General features: G+C 37.9%; 1 protein-coding gene across 1 annotated transcript; it reads right to left on the bottom strand.

The window, feature by feature from the left end:
* Positions 1 to 158: 158 nt before the first annotated feature.
* Positions 159 to 15304, bottom strand: scp2b (sterol carrier protein 2b). Its single transcript, XM_082145774.1, has 5 exons — positions 15154 to 15304; positions 13639 to 13738; positions 10385 to 10514; positions 4339 to 4418; positions 159 to 1667 (listed from the first exon to the last, which is right to left on the bottom strand). Exons 1-5 carry the CDS (start codon positions 15246 to 15248, stop codon positions 1572 to 1574), a joined length of 501 nt encoding a protein of 166 aa, XP_082001900.1. The 5' UTR covers positions 15249 to 15304; the 3' UTR covers positions 159 to 1571.
* Positions 15305 to 15522: the final 218 nt, after the last annotated feature.

The following is a 15522-nucleotide window of genomic DNA, read 5'->3' as shown; positions in this document are numbered from 1 at the left end:
TGGAATAACCTGGTTATTGAGGTTCTCGCTGGCACAATTAATATAGAGAGCTGCAGTGAAGCTGCAGTGATATTTCACAAACTGAAGGCTTTTCTCCTCTTATCATCATACAGAACATCATCCATCTACAGAGAAAGTGAAAAAACAGACACTTCCCATTTTCATGAGAAAGATTAAGTTTATTTAGTACAAAAGTATTTTAGCATCTGATGGGCAGAATTCATTGATGTGCATGAGAGAGACACACATGAAATGATGCTCCAATAATAGCTGAAGGAAACAAAAGAATATATCCATTTCACTGATTTGATGGACATGTTTATAATTGGTCTGTTTTATCAAAGCAGTGAAATAGAATAAACCTAGGATAACTATAAGGATCAAAGAGAACGAATTTCAATGTTGTCGTACATTTTGACAAGACATCTATCCATCAAAGCCCAACACCATGCAGTGTGTGTTGATAGTTCTCTCTCACACACACACACACACACACACACACACACACACACACACACACACACACACACACACACACACACACACACACACACACACACACACACACACACACACACACACACACACACACACACACACACACACACACACACACACACACACACACACACACACACACACACACACACACACACACACACACACACACACACACAGGCCTCACTTCCATTAAAATCCTTAAACACACCATATTTAACACCACAGATAGGCATTGGGGAAATCGATCCACACACACATATAATTGAAACAGTTATGGGTGCCAATCAAAGGAAAACCTTATCAAAGTTATCAAATCGATCTTATTAAGAACAGTATTAATTCCATAGTACTTATCAGTATCTATCAGCAATTCATCATTAAATAATTCACCCAAAAATAAGATTTCTGGCATCATTCACTCACCTTCATGCTGTTCCAAACCCATATGACTGTATAAAGTTCATAACATCTTTCGTTTGTCTCCAGAAGACAAGTTTATGCTTTTTTTAGTCTTGGTTTCCAGTACAAATAGCTAACAAAGATACGATAACTTAAAAAGCCAAATCACATGTTTTACTTTCTGAAAAACTTAGCAAAACTAAGACTTTAAGCTTAAAAAAAGAAGAAAAAAAAAAGTCAGAATTATCTTGTTTTTCCTTTAAATTCAGTACATTTTTCTGACCCCATTATTTTAAAGTCTTGTTCTCTGAAAAATGTAAGTAATAATGCTTTTCAAGTAAATGTATCCTGATTTAAAAATGTTTAGATATTTGTACTGGAAAACCAAAACGAAAAAATACTGAAGAAGAAAATAATTTTTTGCAACGTGAGAATATAGTGCCACGAGTATTATGAACTACTTTAATGGGAAAGTTCTGGAAAGCGACGGTGAGTAAACGATGACCATTTCACTTCTGGGTGAACTATCGCTTTCCCTGGTTAGAAAGAGACTGATCACTACAGCACAGAAACACATCTGGTCTCTGACTCCTGTGCTGCTACTCTAATAGAGTGAACTCTGTGGGAGGAGCTACTCAAGGCCCCGCCCTCTCCACGCTTGGCTCCGCCTCCTACAGCTTGGCTTTGCCTGGCTGCAACTGCAGGGTTTGAAGCTTCATGGCCATTCCCATGTTTCCAGTGATCTTCAGTTTGCCCTGAAAGAACGCCTGCATGAACGAGAGGACATGAAACCGTGATTAACATTGATTTTCAAGATCTGAACCACCTGAGACACAGCAATTCATTTGTGGTCCTGTAGAGGACCTTTTTTTTTTTTTTTTTTGACTTTACATACAAAAGTTTTGTCTCTTAAAAACAACATCCAGGGCTTTTTCTTTTTCTTTTTTAGAGATACAAAATGGGAGGTTGTTTATAGAAAAACATTGAAATTAACATTTGGATCTGTTGATATTCAAATTGCTTCTTGTAAAACCATCTCAGAAAAATGTCAGTAAGCTTTCAAAGCAGAATGTGATTTTCTTTTACAATAAAGGCACTGATTTTGGTTTTTCAATTGCAAATTTTTTTTAAATAAATATGCAAACAAATGCAAGAAAGATTAGAGGAAGCGTGGAAACTTGGAGGCATGGAAAGAAACTCATTCTGATCCAGACGGAAGGCCGCACAATATCTCTCTCAACATAGGCCATTAGTATTAGAAAAGGAAAGCGAGTGTGGAGAAATTGTTCATGGAAAACAGTCGGCGGGTTTGAGACAATGCACAAAAGGAGGGTGGGAGGATACACAAACTATGCTTTTAAACGCTCAAAATTGATGTCCCTGAAAGGAGAGGCCTTGAAAACAAAATATCTCCACATTTCTTTCATTCAATTGTGAATTGCAGTTTGAAAAAAAAAGAAAAAGAAAAAGAAGAAAAAAGATAACAACAGCACACGTGTAGCTAAAAGACAATACTGCTTGAATTCATCAGCGTATGCACTTATGCAGACCTACGCAAGACAGAGTCAAAGAAAGAAAAACATCGGGGTTACGTGGGATGAGTCTCTGTGGTAAATCCAAACGGGAAAACTGAGACCGGGATCAGCCAAAATCATAATTATAACCATACAAATCAATTGGAAATGCCAGAGATCTGCCTTTGCAGCCATTCTAGGCTTCCCACTCTTTTCAAAACATTATTTTCCAGGATATTTTATGCAACGTATGCTTAAAAGTTAGGATACAATGACATTCGCAAACTATTTAACTTGTATTGTTTGACATGCACTAGCATTCAATAATGTGGGGTCAGTCAGATTACAGAAACAGTAATATTATTACCATTTAAAATAACTGTTTTCTATGTGAATATAGTGTAAAATGTAATTTATTCCTGTGATCAAAGCTGAATTTTCAGCATCATTACTCCAGTCTTCAGTGTCACATGATCCTTCAGAAATCATTCTAATATGATGATTTGATGCTCAAGAAACATTTATTATCATTATCATCAAAAAAGAATTTTTGATGAATAGAAAGTTAAAAAGAGAAGAAATTATTTGAAACAGATTTTTTGTAACATTATAAATGTCTTTACTGTTGCCTTTGATCAATTTAATGCATCCTTACAGAATAGAGGAATTCATTTATTTTAACAAACCAAACTTTGACCCCAAACTTTTGAATGGTAGTGTAACAGGATGTTCAAAGAGAAAAAAAACCCATTCAAATTAATGAAAAACTGTGAATCTTGTCTTGTTTTCAGTAAAAATATCGAAACATTCATAAAGCAAGACAAATTTACTAGATTAGCAAAACTGCACAACATATGAAGAATAGTTTTCAGAGAATATATGAAGAGATCAGATGCAAAAGCCTCTAAGTGCCATCTGAAATTTTCTTCTAGAATGATCATTTTAATCAAGCTCATATATTTAAGTTCAATAATTTCACTTAAATGGCAATGCAAATTACCTATTAATTGTCATTTAAGTGAAATTACTTAACTTAAATATACAAGCTTGATTAAAATGATCATTCTAGAAGAACATTTCAGATGGCACTTAGAGGCTTTTGCATCTGAACTCTTCATATATTGAATTCTTGCTAAATACTCAAAAGATTTGACAGAGTAAGGAATGCTTTTGTTTAATTTCTTGGTTATTATGTTGAAACAAATAGTCAAGTCAAGTCAAGTTTATTTGTATAGCACTTTTCACAATACAGATTGTATCAAAGCAGCTTCACAGTATTAAATTAAAATAATACAACAAAGTTTGTTTCAAGAGGAATTTATTGATTGATAAAATTAAATTAAATATCCCCAAAATATCCCCAACTGAGCAAGCCAAAGGCAACAGTGGCAAGGAACCGAAAAACTCCATCAAGTGACCTAATGGTGTCCTAAAACTCCATCAGGTGACCTAATGGAGAAAAAAAAAAAAACCTTGGGAGAACCCAGGCTCAGTCGGGGGCCAGTTCTCCTCTGGCATTTATGAGCTAGAGGCCGGATTGTAGTTTGAACTGTAGGATTATATGAATGCCTGGCTGAAGAGATGCGACTAATCTAGTTTTAAACTGGGAGAGCGAGTCTGAGCAACGAACAGCACTGATAATACTGTACTGTATTATCTGTCTTTTAGGAACTCTCTGATTGAAAAGCATCAATAAAAAGTTAAAGTGATACTCAAAAGATTTTTGTTTAAATTGAGAACCAATTCCTCAAATAAATTTAGCGTGTTTTGTAGATGTTAATGTATTTTTAATGGGGGGATAAATACAGTTTTTTTAGTCCAGCTTGTAACTGAAAAGTAGGATAGACGGTTGATTTGATTTGAAACAGACAGACAGACAGAGGGTTGTTTTAGTGATTAGGCTGTCTGCTTCATCACTACTTACGGTCTGTGGATTCATCTTTCCAGTCATGAGGTCCAGCAGGTCCGAGTCGGACATGGCAATAGTGCAGTCTGCTTTCTTTTCTGAGAAACACAAGAGAAGAACACTGAAGATCACAGTATCCTTAAAATGAGATCGAAGAACAAACTGGAGTGAAGTTATTTCAAAATCAGGCCAAAAACAAGTTGAAAGTTGGCTCCGGCTGGTAAAGTCCAAGTCAAGTCACCTTCATTTATATAGCGTTTTTAACAATATGAATTGTTTCAAAGCAGCTTTACAGTGATAATAGGAAAATACAGTAACAGAGATTGTTTTGGCTTTACAGCAGCTTTAGGATAAAGTTATTGTCCAGCTAAAGTTAGTTTTGATTGATGCAAACACCTTTGAATACCATTATGTAATAAATGGGTGTGGCTCTGAGGCTCCGCCTTCTTTGACGTCGAAACCTACTCTGATTTATTTCTTCTGTTCAGTCCGTCAAGGTCAGATGTCCACGAGCAAAAACATAGCCGTAATTCTGAATGAAAGCGACTCACACAGTTTTTTTTAAGTTCAGTACTGTAAAGCTGCTTGATTTTAACCAATCTACTGTATAAAATGCTATATAAATAAACCTGATGTGATTTTACAGGAGTGTCGAATTGCAGAGCTGGTGCAAAAATATCCACATCACTATGGCCTCGTTTACACTGCAGATCTTGATGCCCATTTCTGATTTGTTACCTTTATCCGATTTTTTTGACCGTCCGTTTACACGTTCTTTCAACCGTGACCCATATCCGAATCATGTGTTTACATTTTCCACACTACATCGCGCATGCTTAAAGGGTTCAATTCTCTTGCACAGATGGACAAACGCGAAATATGCTTGATGCTAGCTTTGCGATATATGCGAAGTTCGCCAAACATCACCATGATGAGGTGGAGGAGGACGAAAAGTGCCATCATTGCACACATGCTTCAGTTATTGTGTGTGAGAGAGATCTCAGGACTGGTGGGAGAATATTGTGTTTAAATATTGGCTTTAACGAGGAGCAGTGGGTCTGACATTTTAGGATGAGCAAGCCAACCTTTGATATGTTGTGTCAACGTTTGTCCACATTCCTCTCCTACGACGACATGACGTTTCGTCGGGCCATCCGTCCCTTTGAAGAAGCACGTCTGGGTTTCTCTCGTCATTAAACTGCGGAGACGTTGCCTAATGCCTCAGAAAATCCGATCTGCCTGTTTACATGACAGTCGCACTGGCTCATATCCAATTTATATCTGATTTATTTCCACATATGAATGAGGCCTGAAACCGATCTTGAAATATCTGAATGCATGCGTTTTTTTCCTGTTTACACGTCCATAGAACACATCCGATCTGTGTCACATATGAGCAAAAAATCTGAATTGGGTCACATTTCACACAAAAAAAAAAGAACGTCGCTATGAGTATATTGGGGCATTTATAGGGGTGAAACTAGCCGGAGTGAGCGGTGAAAAATACAGCTCAGCACTTGCTGTTTCGCTGTCTTTAGCTCTTGATACACAACGAATCAGAATCCGGCATGTGTGAGCTGGTTTGATCCCGGTCATTAGACCGAACACACACTCTCACTTGCTTTCATTTCCTCTCAGCCTTCACACCAATCTCGTGGCCGTGGACAGACACACACACCTGTGAATATAGGGTATGCATTGACGTCAGCCCGATGCTCAGTATGCTCAGCCGAACTGAGTGGCAAAACATCCTGCAACATGACAGGATTTAATAGGATACTGCAAGTAAAAAAGAAGATTATCTTCTTAAATTAAAGGCAGTTGAACTTGACAGGGATCCTTAATACTCACCAAATAACCAGCAGTCCATATGGCCAGTAATCGGGTTTCCTGACATTTATATGTGTGATTTTGACGCCGAGGAATAACACATAAAGAAAAGCCTGTGAACGCTTAATCTGCTAGACCTGTGCTTCTCCACCATTGCACATTTTGGGTGTCTCCCTCATCACACACACACACACACACACACACACACACACACACACACACACACACACACACACACACACACACACACACACACACACACACACACACACACACACACACACACACACACACACACACACACACACACACACACACACACACACACACACACACACACACACACACACACACACACACACACACACACACACACACACACACACAATTCAAGTCCTGCAGTCTGTACTAATGAGCTGATGAGTTGAATATGGTGTGTTAAATGAGACATACAAAATGTGCAGTGATGTGGAGTCGCCAGGACAGGTTTGAGAAGCACTGTGCTAGACAACACTATAAATACAATATAGGTAGATATAAATCTGGATGATCACTTATATCATTGTTATATATCGTCATATCTCCCCATATCCCCCAGCCCTAAAAACTTGTTAAAGCATTAAAGGGTTAGTTCACCCAAAAATGAAAATTCTGTCGGTAATTACTCGCCCTCGTGTTGTTCCAACCCCGTAAGACCCAAGAATACCATTAAGATAATTTTGATTAAATCTGAGAGCTGTCTCACTCCTTCATAGGCTTCTCTGTAATTTCATTGTGCCGGCCAAGAAAAGGCAGAGGAGATGACGCTGAGGAGATGACGCTCACGATCATTTGATGGGAAGGTGTGAAAGGTAAACCATTCATTTTGCGGCATTGGTAAGGCACTTTTACGTTTTCAGTTCTCGCACATGCGTCGTGGCGCTCTCGTGAACTCACTCAGACCCACACAGGAGAAAAAATCAGCTAAAAACTCATTTAAACTTATGAACTCAAAACTCAAAACCTTGTACACTTATAAACTCATCAATTTATACACTTATAAACTCTAAACTCATAAACTCTGAGTGTGCGTGTGTGTCTGAGTGAGTGTGTCAGAGCGAGTTAGTGTGTGTGTGTGTGTGTGTGTGTGTGTCTATCTATCTAACTTATTTATCTATCTATCTGTCATAAACTTCAAACTACTTTAAACTACTTTAAACTTTAAACCACTTTAAACTTCTTAAGTTTAAAGCTTCCAGCTCCCAAGCAACTACATAGCAACCAAACTTCAGTACCCTAGCAACCGGTTTGCAAGACCTATTTCTCTGTATCAGAACATCATATAGAGATGAGGTTTGGCTCTTTTGACTCATGCTAGCAAACAGCACTTCCAACATGCTACACATGCTAGCAGTGAATAGCTACATTTCTGTCAGGACCACTACCGTCAAATATGATTGACAATTAGCATACAGTTTGGATTGGCAGTATGGTTCTGTTCTGGGCGAGAACTCCCTGCGCATCCATGCAGCCTAGCATGGATAAGAGCAGGGAGAGCAGCAATAATCCCCCTTGGGGTAAACAGAACAGAACCAACATGAAAATTTGCAAATATATTTAATTCAAGATTTTAAAGTACAACATTATTCGATAATTATTCTGATTCAAGGGGAATCAGAATGTCAAATCCTGACTGGGCGAGAGGAGGAGCTGGGGATGGAGGAGGGTAAAGAGCTCCTGAGAAACGCGATAGCTGCTGATAATACTGAAGGAGCTTATATATGTATATGGTGATAGGTGTCGTATTACTATAGGTAGATGTGGATCAGCTGAGGGTCAGCTGATGCGAGCTTGACTAACGTAACCTGCCAGAACTAACGCTACACTTGATGCTAATAGCGATTAGTTAAGTGCTAAATCATGAAAATCAATAGTTGAATAAAGTCGTTATTTTTGGGGGGTTTTTGCGCACAAAAAGTATTCTCGTCACTTGATAAACTTAAGGTTGAGCCACTGTAGTCACTAGGGCTGTCAAAATTGCTCAAAAATGACGTTTGAATATTCCCTCTAAAAAACACACGAATATTCGAACTATTCGAACATCTGTTTGCGCATTTTGTCAATGACGCGCATTACGTCAATAACAGGACAAATTAATACAAAGAGACATATCTACTTGTATAGGTAGTTAATTTAAGTTTAAACATATTTGACAATGTATTACCAACACAAAACCAAGTAAATAAACTAATGGCCAAGACCGCAGACCTCACTCTCGCTCACTCCAACTCTGTCCCTCGCGCGCACGCTCTCTCTGCGCATAACGGTTTAAATTAACAACAACAATAAGCACATGTTGAGTGCTGATCAAGAGTTTTGTGCAAGCAATTTAAGGTCGCGACTCTTGTCCCAAATATAGCAGGCTTCATTCAGTGATTGAAACAAATGTATTAACATTAATTGAAGTTTTACAGTATAGAACCGACATTGAAAGCTCCGAGCGAGCTGTGCTGTGGTAAACATGGAACATTTCTGTTTAATGTTAAATAAAATGAGGCACACAATTCCGAGAAATGTGACAACAAAGAACTTTTACCCTGAGGTTCATAAAAAATAAAGTGCTATTAAAAAAGAAAAAGGCTACTTACATACTTGGTGCTTGTATTAAAAAAAGGAAAAAAAAAGAAATAAATTATTGTCATTATGCCATGCTCATTTGGGTGCACATTTTCGAGATGTGACATCATGTTGCTAGTGGTCGAATGGTATGCTAGCTGTATCTTACATAGCTTGCATACTACTTTATCTCGCGGCTCCACAATTTTACCTTCGACCGACCAAAATCCAAAGTACTTCCAGACATGGCTTTTTAGATTTTGGGGGGTTAAAATCACTTTCTCTGCTGCGGTCGAGTTGGGCTCTGGATTTTCTGCCATCTTCCATAAGTCAACTTTCAGCAGTGACGCTGTGCTAGACAGTGCGACTCGTGTGACCTGTCCCTGACGCCTCACGGCAGCGCGCCCACTCGCAAAGCAGACAGCCGCGCGGCCCGCGCCTCTGCTTCCGCGGGCGTGTTTTTCCATATTCGAAATTCACATTCGAATATTAATTTTCACGTTCGAATTTCTGTTTTTTAAAACTATTCGAATATATATTCGAATTTAGAATATTCGTTGGCAGCCCTAGTAGTCACTTGGACTATTTTAACAATGTTTTTACTAACTGTTCTGGGCTGGCAGATATCGATTACCTAGAAGCCTATGGAGGAGTGAGACAGCTCTCAGATTTCATCAAAAAATATCTTTATTTGTGTTCCGAAGATGAACGAAAGTCTTACGGGGTTGGAACAACATGAGGGTGAGTAATAAACATGAGTAATTACTGACAGAATTTTCATTTTTGGGTGAACTATCCCTTTAATGCTTTATAGCATTTGAACTGAACACCAGTTTTGCCACTGTGTTCAATACGTTTTTTTATTTAAAAGGTGCATTGTGTAATATTTAGGAGGATCTGTTGACAGAAATGCAATATCATATACATAACTATGTTTTCAGTGGTGTATAAAGACCTTACATTATGAATCGTTATGTTTTTATTTCCTTAGAATGAGCCATTTCTGTCTACATACACCACGGGTCTCTTACATTGAAATGCGCCAACATGTTTCTACAGTGGCCCTGAACGGACAAACGTGTTTCGTCACTATGTTGTTCTTCGTGCAAGGAAGCTAGCTAAAGTCAGCGAATAAAACACTGACACAATGATGAACAAGTAACAATAATATTCACAATAGCATAGTTTTACTGAATAATTAAGTAAACCTAATTTCTTAATTTATCTTTGTAAAGAAACCTCATTTGCTTAACTGGCTACTCTCTGCTGTCTCAGACGACGACATCACTTCCTGTCGGCCACCGTAACTTCTGTTGGGTGCGATTCGCAAACTCACCACTAGATGCCACTAAAAATTACACAGTGCACTTTTAAGTTTTATTTATTCATTTTAAGTGGGTTTTGGTGTGTGTGTTCTGATAATCACGGTTTTCAGAAAGACACATGAAAATGTCAAACTTCTAATGGGGAAAATATCGAACCTGTCCTTCAACCTACAGCTATTTTCATGTAAAATAACTCCATCTGATCCAGGTGCGTCCAGTCCGAGACATTGACGGACTAGGAAAGGTCAGCTGTTCACAGATGTTCGTAGCATCTGCATCCTCACGCAGAGTTAATAACAGAGAAACACACTCACCGCCATCATTGTGAACAGAGCCTTTTCCATTCTTAACATCAACGATCCAGATGGCTTCCTTTCCATCCGGCCCGTCCTTCACCTTGAAGGCAAACACACCTCCAATCTTCTTCACAAACTGCTCTCCGTCCTGCACATGCACATACACACACACACACACACACCAGAGAGCCCGTCAGTTGCACTGTGTGAACCGCAGCTAAACTTAAACGATGAAGAGATAACTTTTCCCTCAAACAGAAATGAATGTGTCAATTTTATTTTAAGCTACTTACGTTATATGGTAACACTTCACAATAAGGTTTTCGTTTAACTACATTATTTAGCATGTACCAAATAAGAACAAAACTTCTATAGCATTTATTAATGTTAATCTCAACATTTATTACTACATTTTTAAGATCCAACTCTATCTGTTAACATTAGTTAATGCACTGTGAACTAACATGAACATGTTACATGAACACTTTAATTAACATTGCCAAAATATAATAATGCTGTAAAAATATATTTCTCATTGTTTGTTTATGTTAATTAATCCATTGAAGGGCTGCACAATATATCATCTCAGCATCGATATCGCGACGTGTACATCCGCGATAGTCACATGATCGCAGGACGTGCGATGTCTAGTATAGAGATCGTAGTTGATCCGTATGGACCAGGAACCACGGTTCGAAACGCACGTTTCTCGGATTTATTGTAAAGTTTAACCCTCAGCAAAGATTCATCATTTCCACGTGTTTTGGGTCCTGTCAGTTTAAATATTCAAGTGATTTGAAACCATTGATGTACACAAACATGCAAAATCATGTCAATACTCATCGATTTCGTCGTAAACACAGTAGCATCTGGCTTACGTGAATGCAAACAATTGAGAAATAAAACAGATGCGTATCATTATATTGGATCCGTGCATTCAGCCTAATATACCCACTGCTGTCTGTCACTCATGTTAGTCACAAAATACAAAGAGAAAATCACTTTTGTAGCTTTAACAAAGATTAATCATATTTAATTTATTCAGTGAAGACTATGCAGTGTTGTTTTACATTTGATTATTCAATTTCAGTGTACTGTTAGATTTACGTGAAAAACAAAGCACTGTTTACTTAATTTGTATCTTTGTTCTATTGTATTTATCTAAGCTTGTAATTTGTTTATTATTTTCTATGCAGATTCACTCCCCAACAAAATCACCCTAATCATTCTATAATAATTCATTCTTTTCAAATAGAGTTTAGTGAAATTGTTTTTATATGTCAGTATATGTTTTATATGTATATCGCAACGTCAGTTTTTTCCAGTATCGTGCAGCGCTTAAAGGGATACTTCACCGATTAGCATTAAGCTTTGTATCAGTAGAAACCCGGTAGTATTTTCGACTGCCCGTGCTTCCCTCCCTCATGTCCCCCTGAGACGAGAGATTTCTGTATTGTGTGTCTGGAAAAAAACCTCAGATGACGCAAAAATCGTAATTTAGCGTCATGATCATTAGAGGCTTGTTTGTCCAGAGGCGAGAGACTACAGCCAGTAGGAGGAGCTCGTCCCGCATGTGTTCAACCCGCCCATAGGGAGATCTCACGATAAAACGCCATCTTTTCAGTTTCGAGTCGAGTAGTGGCCTAGCTGTATCATTTCTCCCGATACTGCCCTCTGTAACCGGTAGGCGTGGCTTGGGAGTGTCCTCGTAGGGCAGCGAAGCAAGTGCATTCTGGGAGTCGTTGTCTTTCATCCACATGAGCCAAAAATACATTTACTGGCTTTTCTCAGTCTAGAAGGCACCAACTTCTAAAATAATTTCACATTTCTACTACATAAATGACCCAATGGAGAAAAATAAAATAGGTTGAAATACTTGATTTTAAACTTAAAAAGAGGTTATGAAAAGCTACCAAACACTTGCTTTGCATATAAACAAAATTTCCATCCTATTTTTTACACTTGCTTGCTTTTTACACACAAGAGAAGAGTCATAAATATCTGAAAAATAACAGCGAAATGTGGCGCTCGTAACATAAACCGCCTCACTCAGCCTTCCAGCCTGAGACATTTAATTTACTCGTGAAATGACACACTGCATTGAAGAGAGTAATGGAGCAAAACTGATCGGAAAACGCAGCGGTTTTACTTCTGTTGTGTAACAGGCCGTTATTTGAGTAAACTTTTATTTTTGGAAGAAGCTGAAACGTGGCTGATAGTAAGAGATTATCAGTGTCTCGCCTCTCAAGAGGGTGAGAGTGTCACGGATCAACAATAACCCCATTAGAGCCCATTAGACAAGTTACTTCGTATAAATAGCATAAAATAGTATAAATAAACCTAACCTGGTTTATTTATTGATTACACACTGCAAAAAATGCTTTTCTTACTCAGTATTTTTGTCTTGTTTCCAGTGCAAATATCTAAATGTTCTTAAATTAAGATGCATTTACTAAAGTAATAAAATTACATCATATGTCTTGTTTCCTAAAAAAAATTTAATTAAATAAAAATTAAGTGAGTTTTTGCTTAAGCAAGCAAAATGATCTGCCAATGGGGTTAGAAAAATAATCTTGTTTCCGTTTTAATAAAGATAATTTTTTCTAACCCCATTGGCAGATCATTTTGCTTGTTTTAAGCAAAAACTTAATTTTGTTGATTTGATTTGCCCCCAGAAATTTCCTCTTGATTTAAGAATTTTTTTGATTGTTGGACTGGAAACCGAACAAATATACCAAGTAAAAAAAATATATATCTTCAACGTATAGAAAACTTTGGCTTGGACATTCTACAAAAAAATCTCCTTTTGTCTGATTTCGAAACAATACATGGAGAATAACTATTCCTGTAAAGTAGCTAAACCCAGGTGACGAGACTGAGCGGGTAAAGGCCTCGATTTGAGAAATAAAGCAGGTCTTGAAACAGCAGTTTGTGGAGGGGATGGACACATATGTTGCAGATTCATCAAAGTATGTGTTGCACATGAAATGACATGAATCATCTAGATAAAAACCAAGGGATTTGGGTTTAATGAAATGACGATCCTTTCAGCACCCAATAACTTTGTAGTCTGAATAAAAAGTTTTGGCATCAGCCAGCGGGGGAAAAGCAGGCCTGACAGCGGATCACTGCTGACATGATTAAAGCTGGGTAATAACTCCAATTCAGATCCATCTTGATGTAGCCTCGGGCAGAGACGCCGAGGTGTAATGAGGCTTTACCTCCACAGCCAACCAGTTCAGATGAATTAACCCAAGCAGGCTTTCCCGTACCTCAAGCAACTTTTTATTGATCTCCTGGAAGACAGCGTGAGCTTTGAAGCCTTCTAGACCTGAGGATGCACTGGTCAACAGCGCCCGGATCTGTGGAGAACTGGGAAAGAGAGAGATACATGAAACACACACTCAACATATGGCTCAAGGAACAATTCAAAGAGTTCTTCTGTGTGATCCACAGAAAAAGGAAAGCTGGACAGATATGGAACTAACATGAGGATAAGTAAATGGTAGGGATGCACGATATATCGGCCACCATATCGGTATCGGACAATTTATGTTAGTTTTTAATGTTATTGTTATCGGCCCGATAAGAAAACTTGGCCGATGTATTAAAACCGATAAATAATGGATTATTTCCTTCAGCTGAGACACTTCAGATGCTTCAAAATGATGCTTTTAAATTGCTTGAAATATGATTGGAATCACTTCAAAAAAGGAAAATACAGTAAAGTGCAACATGTGCAGCGCAAGTCTGTCATATATGCTACATAAAATTATAATGAGAACATCATAATTGTGTGCTTGGGACATATTAATGGTGAGACTTTTGTTTTTGTTATCAGGCTCTCAAAAGCAATTTTTTTGTGTGTGGATTTTTCGGGCAATATATCAGTTATAGGCTGTCTAATATAAAGAATTATCGGTATCGGACAAAATTTTCACATCCCTAGTAAATGATATTTGGGTGAACTATCCCTTTAAGAAGTAACATGGCTTACAAGCATCCTAATCTCTTCACAATACTCTCTCTCTCTCTCTCTCTCTCTCTCTCTCTCTCTCTCTCTCATAAACATATTAAAACTTCATATATTCAATCTGAAAAAAAGAATAATGGGGCTGTATTAAGTTCAGTACAAATATTTAAGCGCAGGAAGACATCCAGACACAGATCTCTGGACGAACTGATCACACAACACACATGTGGAGTTACTCAGACTTTCCTCACATAAACACACTGGGACAGCAAGATTAAAACAATATACACACCATTTTTGTTTTTATCAAGAACATTTCAAGAACAATTGCACAACCATTGATGTTTTCTGATGGGTGAAACACACACACACACACACACACACACACACACACACACACACACACACACACACACACACACACACACACACAAATCTATTTTAAATGACAATAATGTAAATGAACACATTATATACATAATACCTTTGCACATTTACAGTGCATTTGGTATTTTAAGTCCTTGAATATGTCTCATTCCTGGGAATTTAAACAAATTTGAGCTCTAATAAACCAAGAATTCCTTTCAATCATTAGATCAACCCACTGTCTTCATATAAAACCAACTGAATGTTTCATATTAGCGAATCAAATCCAGAAATCATGTAATAAATGGCTCACACACACAGAGAGAGAAGTACATGACCTCCATAAGATGCTGTCACACTCTCTCAGCTCTGCAGAATCATCATCAAACACACACTGTGATTATAAGAACACTGTAAACACGGGTTAGATCATCATCATCATCCTCACCTTGACACCTGTGGGACACGCATTGTTGGTGAATATGAACAGCAGACAGACAGGTGATCAGAAGGCCGCTGACAATCCAACAATCGGCGATACATTTGTATTTCTGAACGCTACTTCCGTGTTCTGTGGCCACGAGCCAGACCTGAATAATCAAGCACTGATTATTCAGGTCTGACATTATTATTCATTCACTGATCGAGAGCCAAAATTAGCGTGATGTTTTTACTCGCAAAGTATGCATACAAGGAGAAAAAGACGTGCATTTAAGCTCTCTGGTTTTGAAAAAGTCAAAACGCATGACCAAAAAAAAGCTTTACAAATCATTAAATAAATATAGGCCTAAGTAATAGAACGCTCCCCTATAATCTC

The sequence above is a fragment of the Leuciscus leuciscus genome, assembly GCF_965113295.1.
Source record: "Leuciscus leuciscus genome assembly, chromosome: 18".
NCBI classification, from domain to species: Eukaryota; Metazoa; Chordata; class Actinopteri; order Cypriniformes; family Leuciscidae; genus Leuciscus; species Leuciscus leuciscus.
Note: the sequence above shows the minus strand (reverse complement) of the source record. Positions and strands in the feature narration are given on the sequence as shown.

Excerpts from the sequence above, each read along its gene's own strand:
- scp2b (XM_082145774.1), bottom strand. The coding sequence starts at position 15,248 with ATGTATCGCCGATTGTTGGATTGTCAGCGGCCTTCTGATCACCTGTCT. Across the intron at positions 10,515-13,638 it reads TCAATAAAAAGTTGCTTGAG|GACGGAGAGCAGTTTGTGAA; the intron begins GTACGGGAAAGC and ends GTGCATGTGCAG. Across the intron at positions 4,419-10,384 it reads CTCTGTTCACAATGATGGCG|AAAAGAAAGCAGACTGCACT; the intron begins GTGAGTGTGTTT and ends TGTGTTTCTCAG.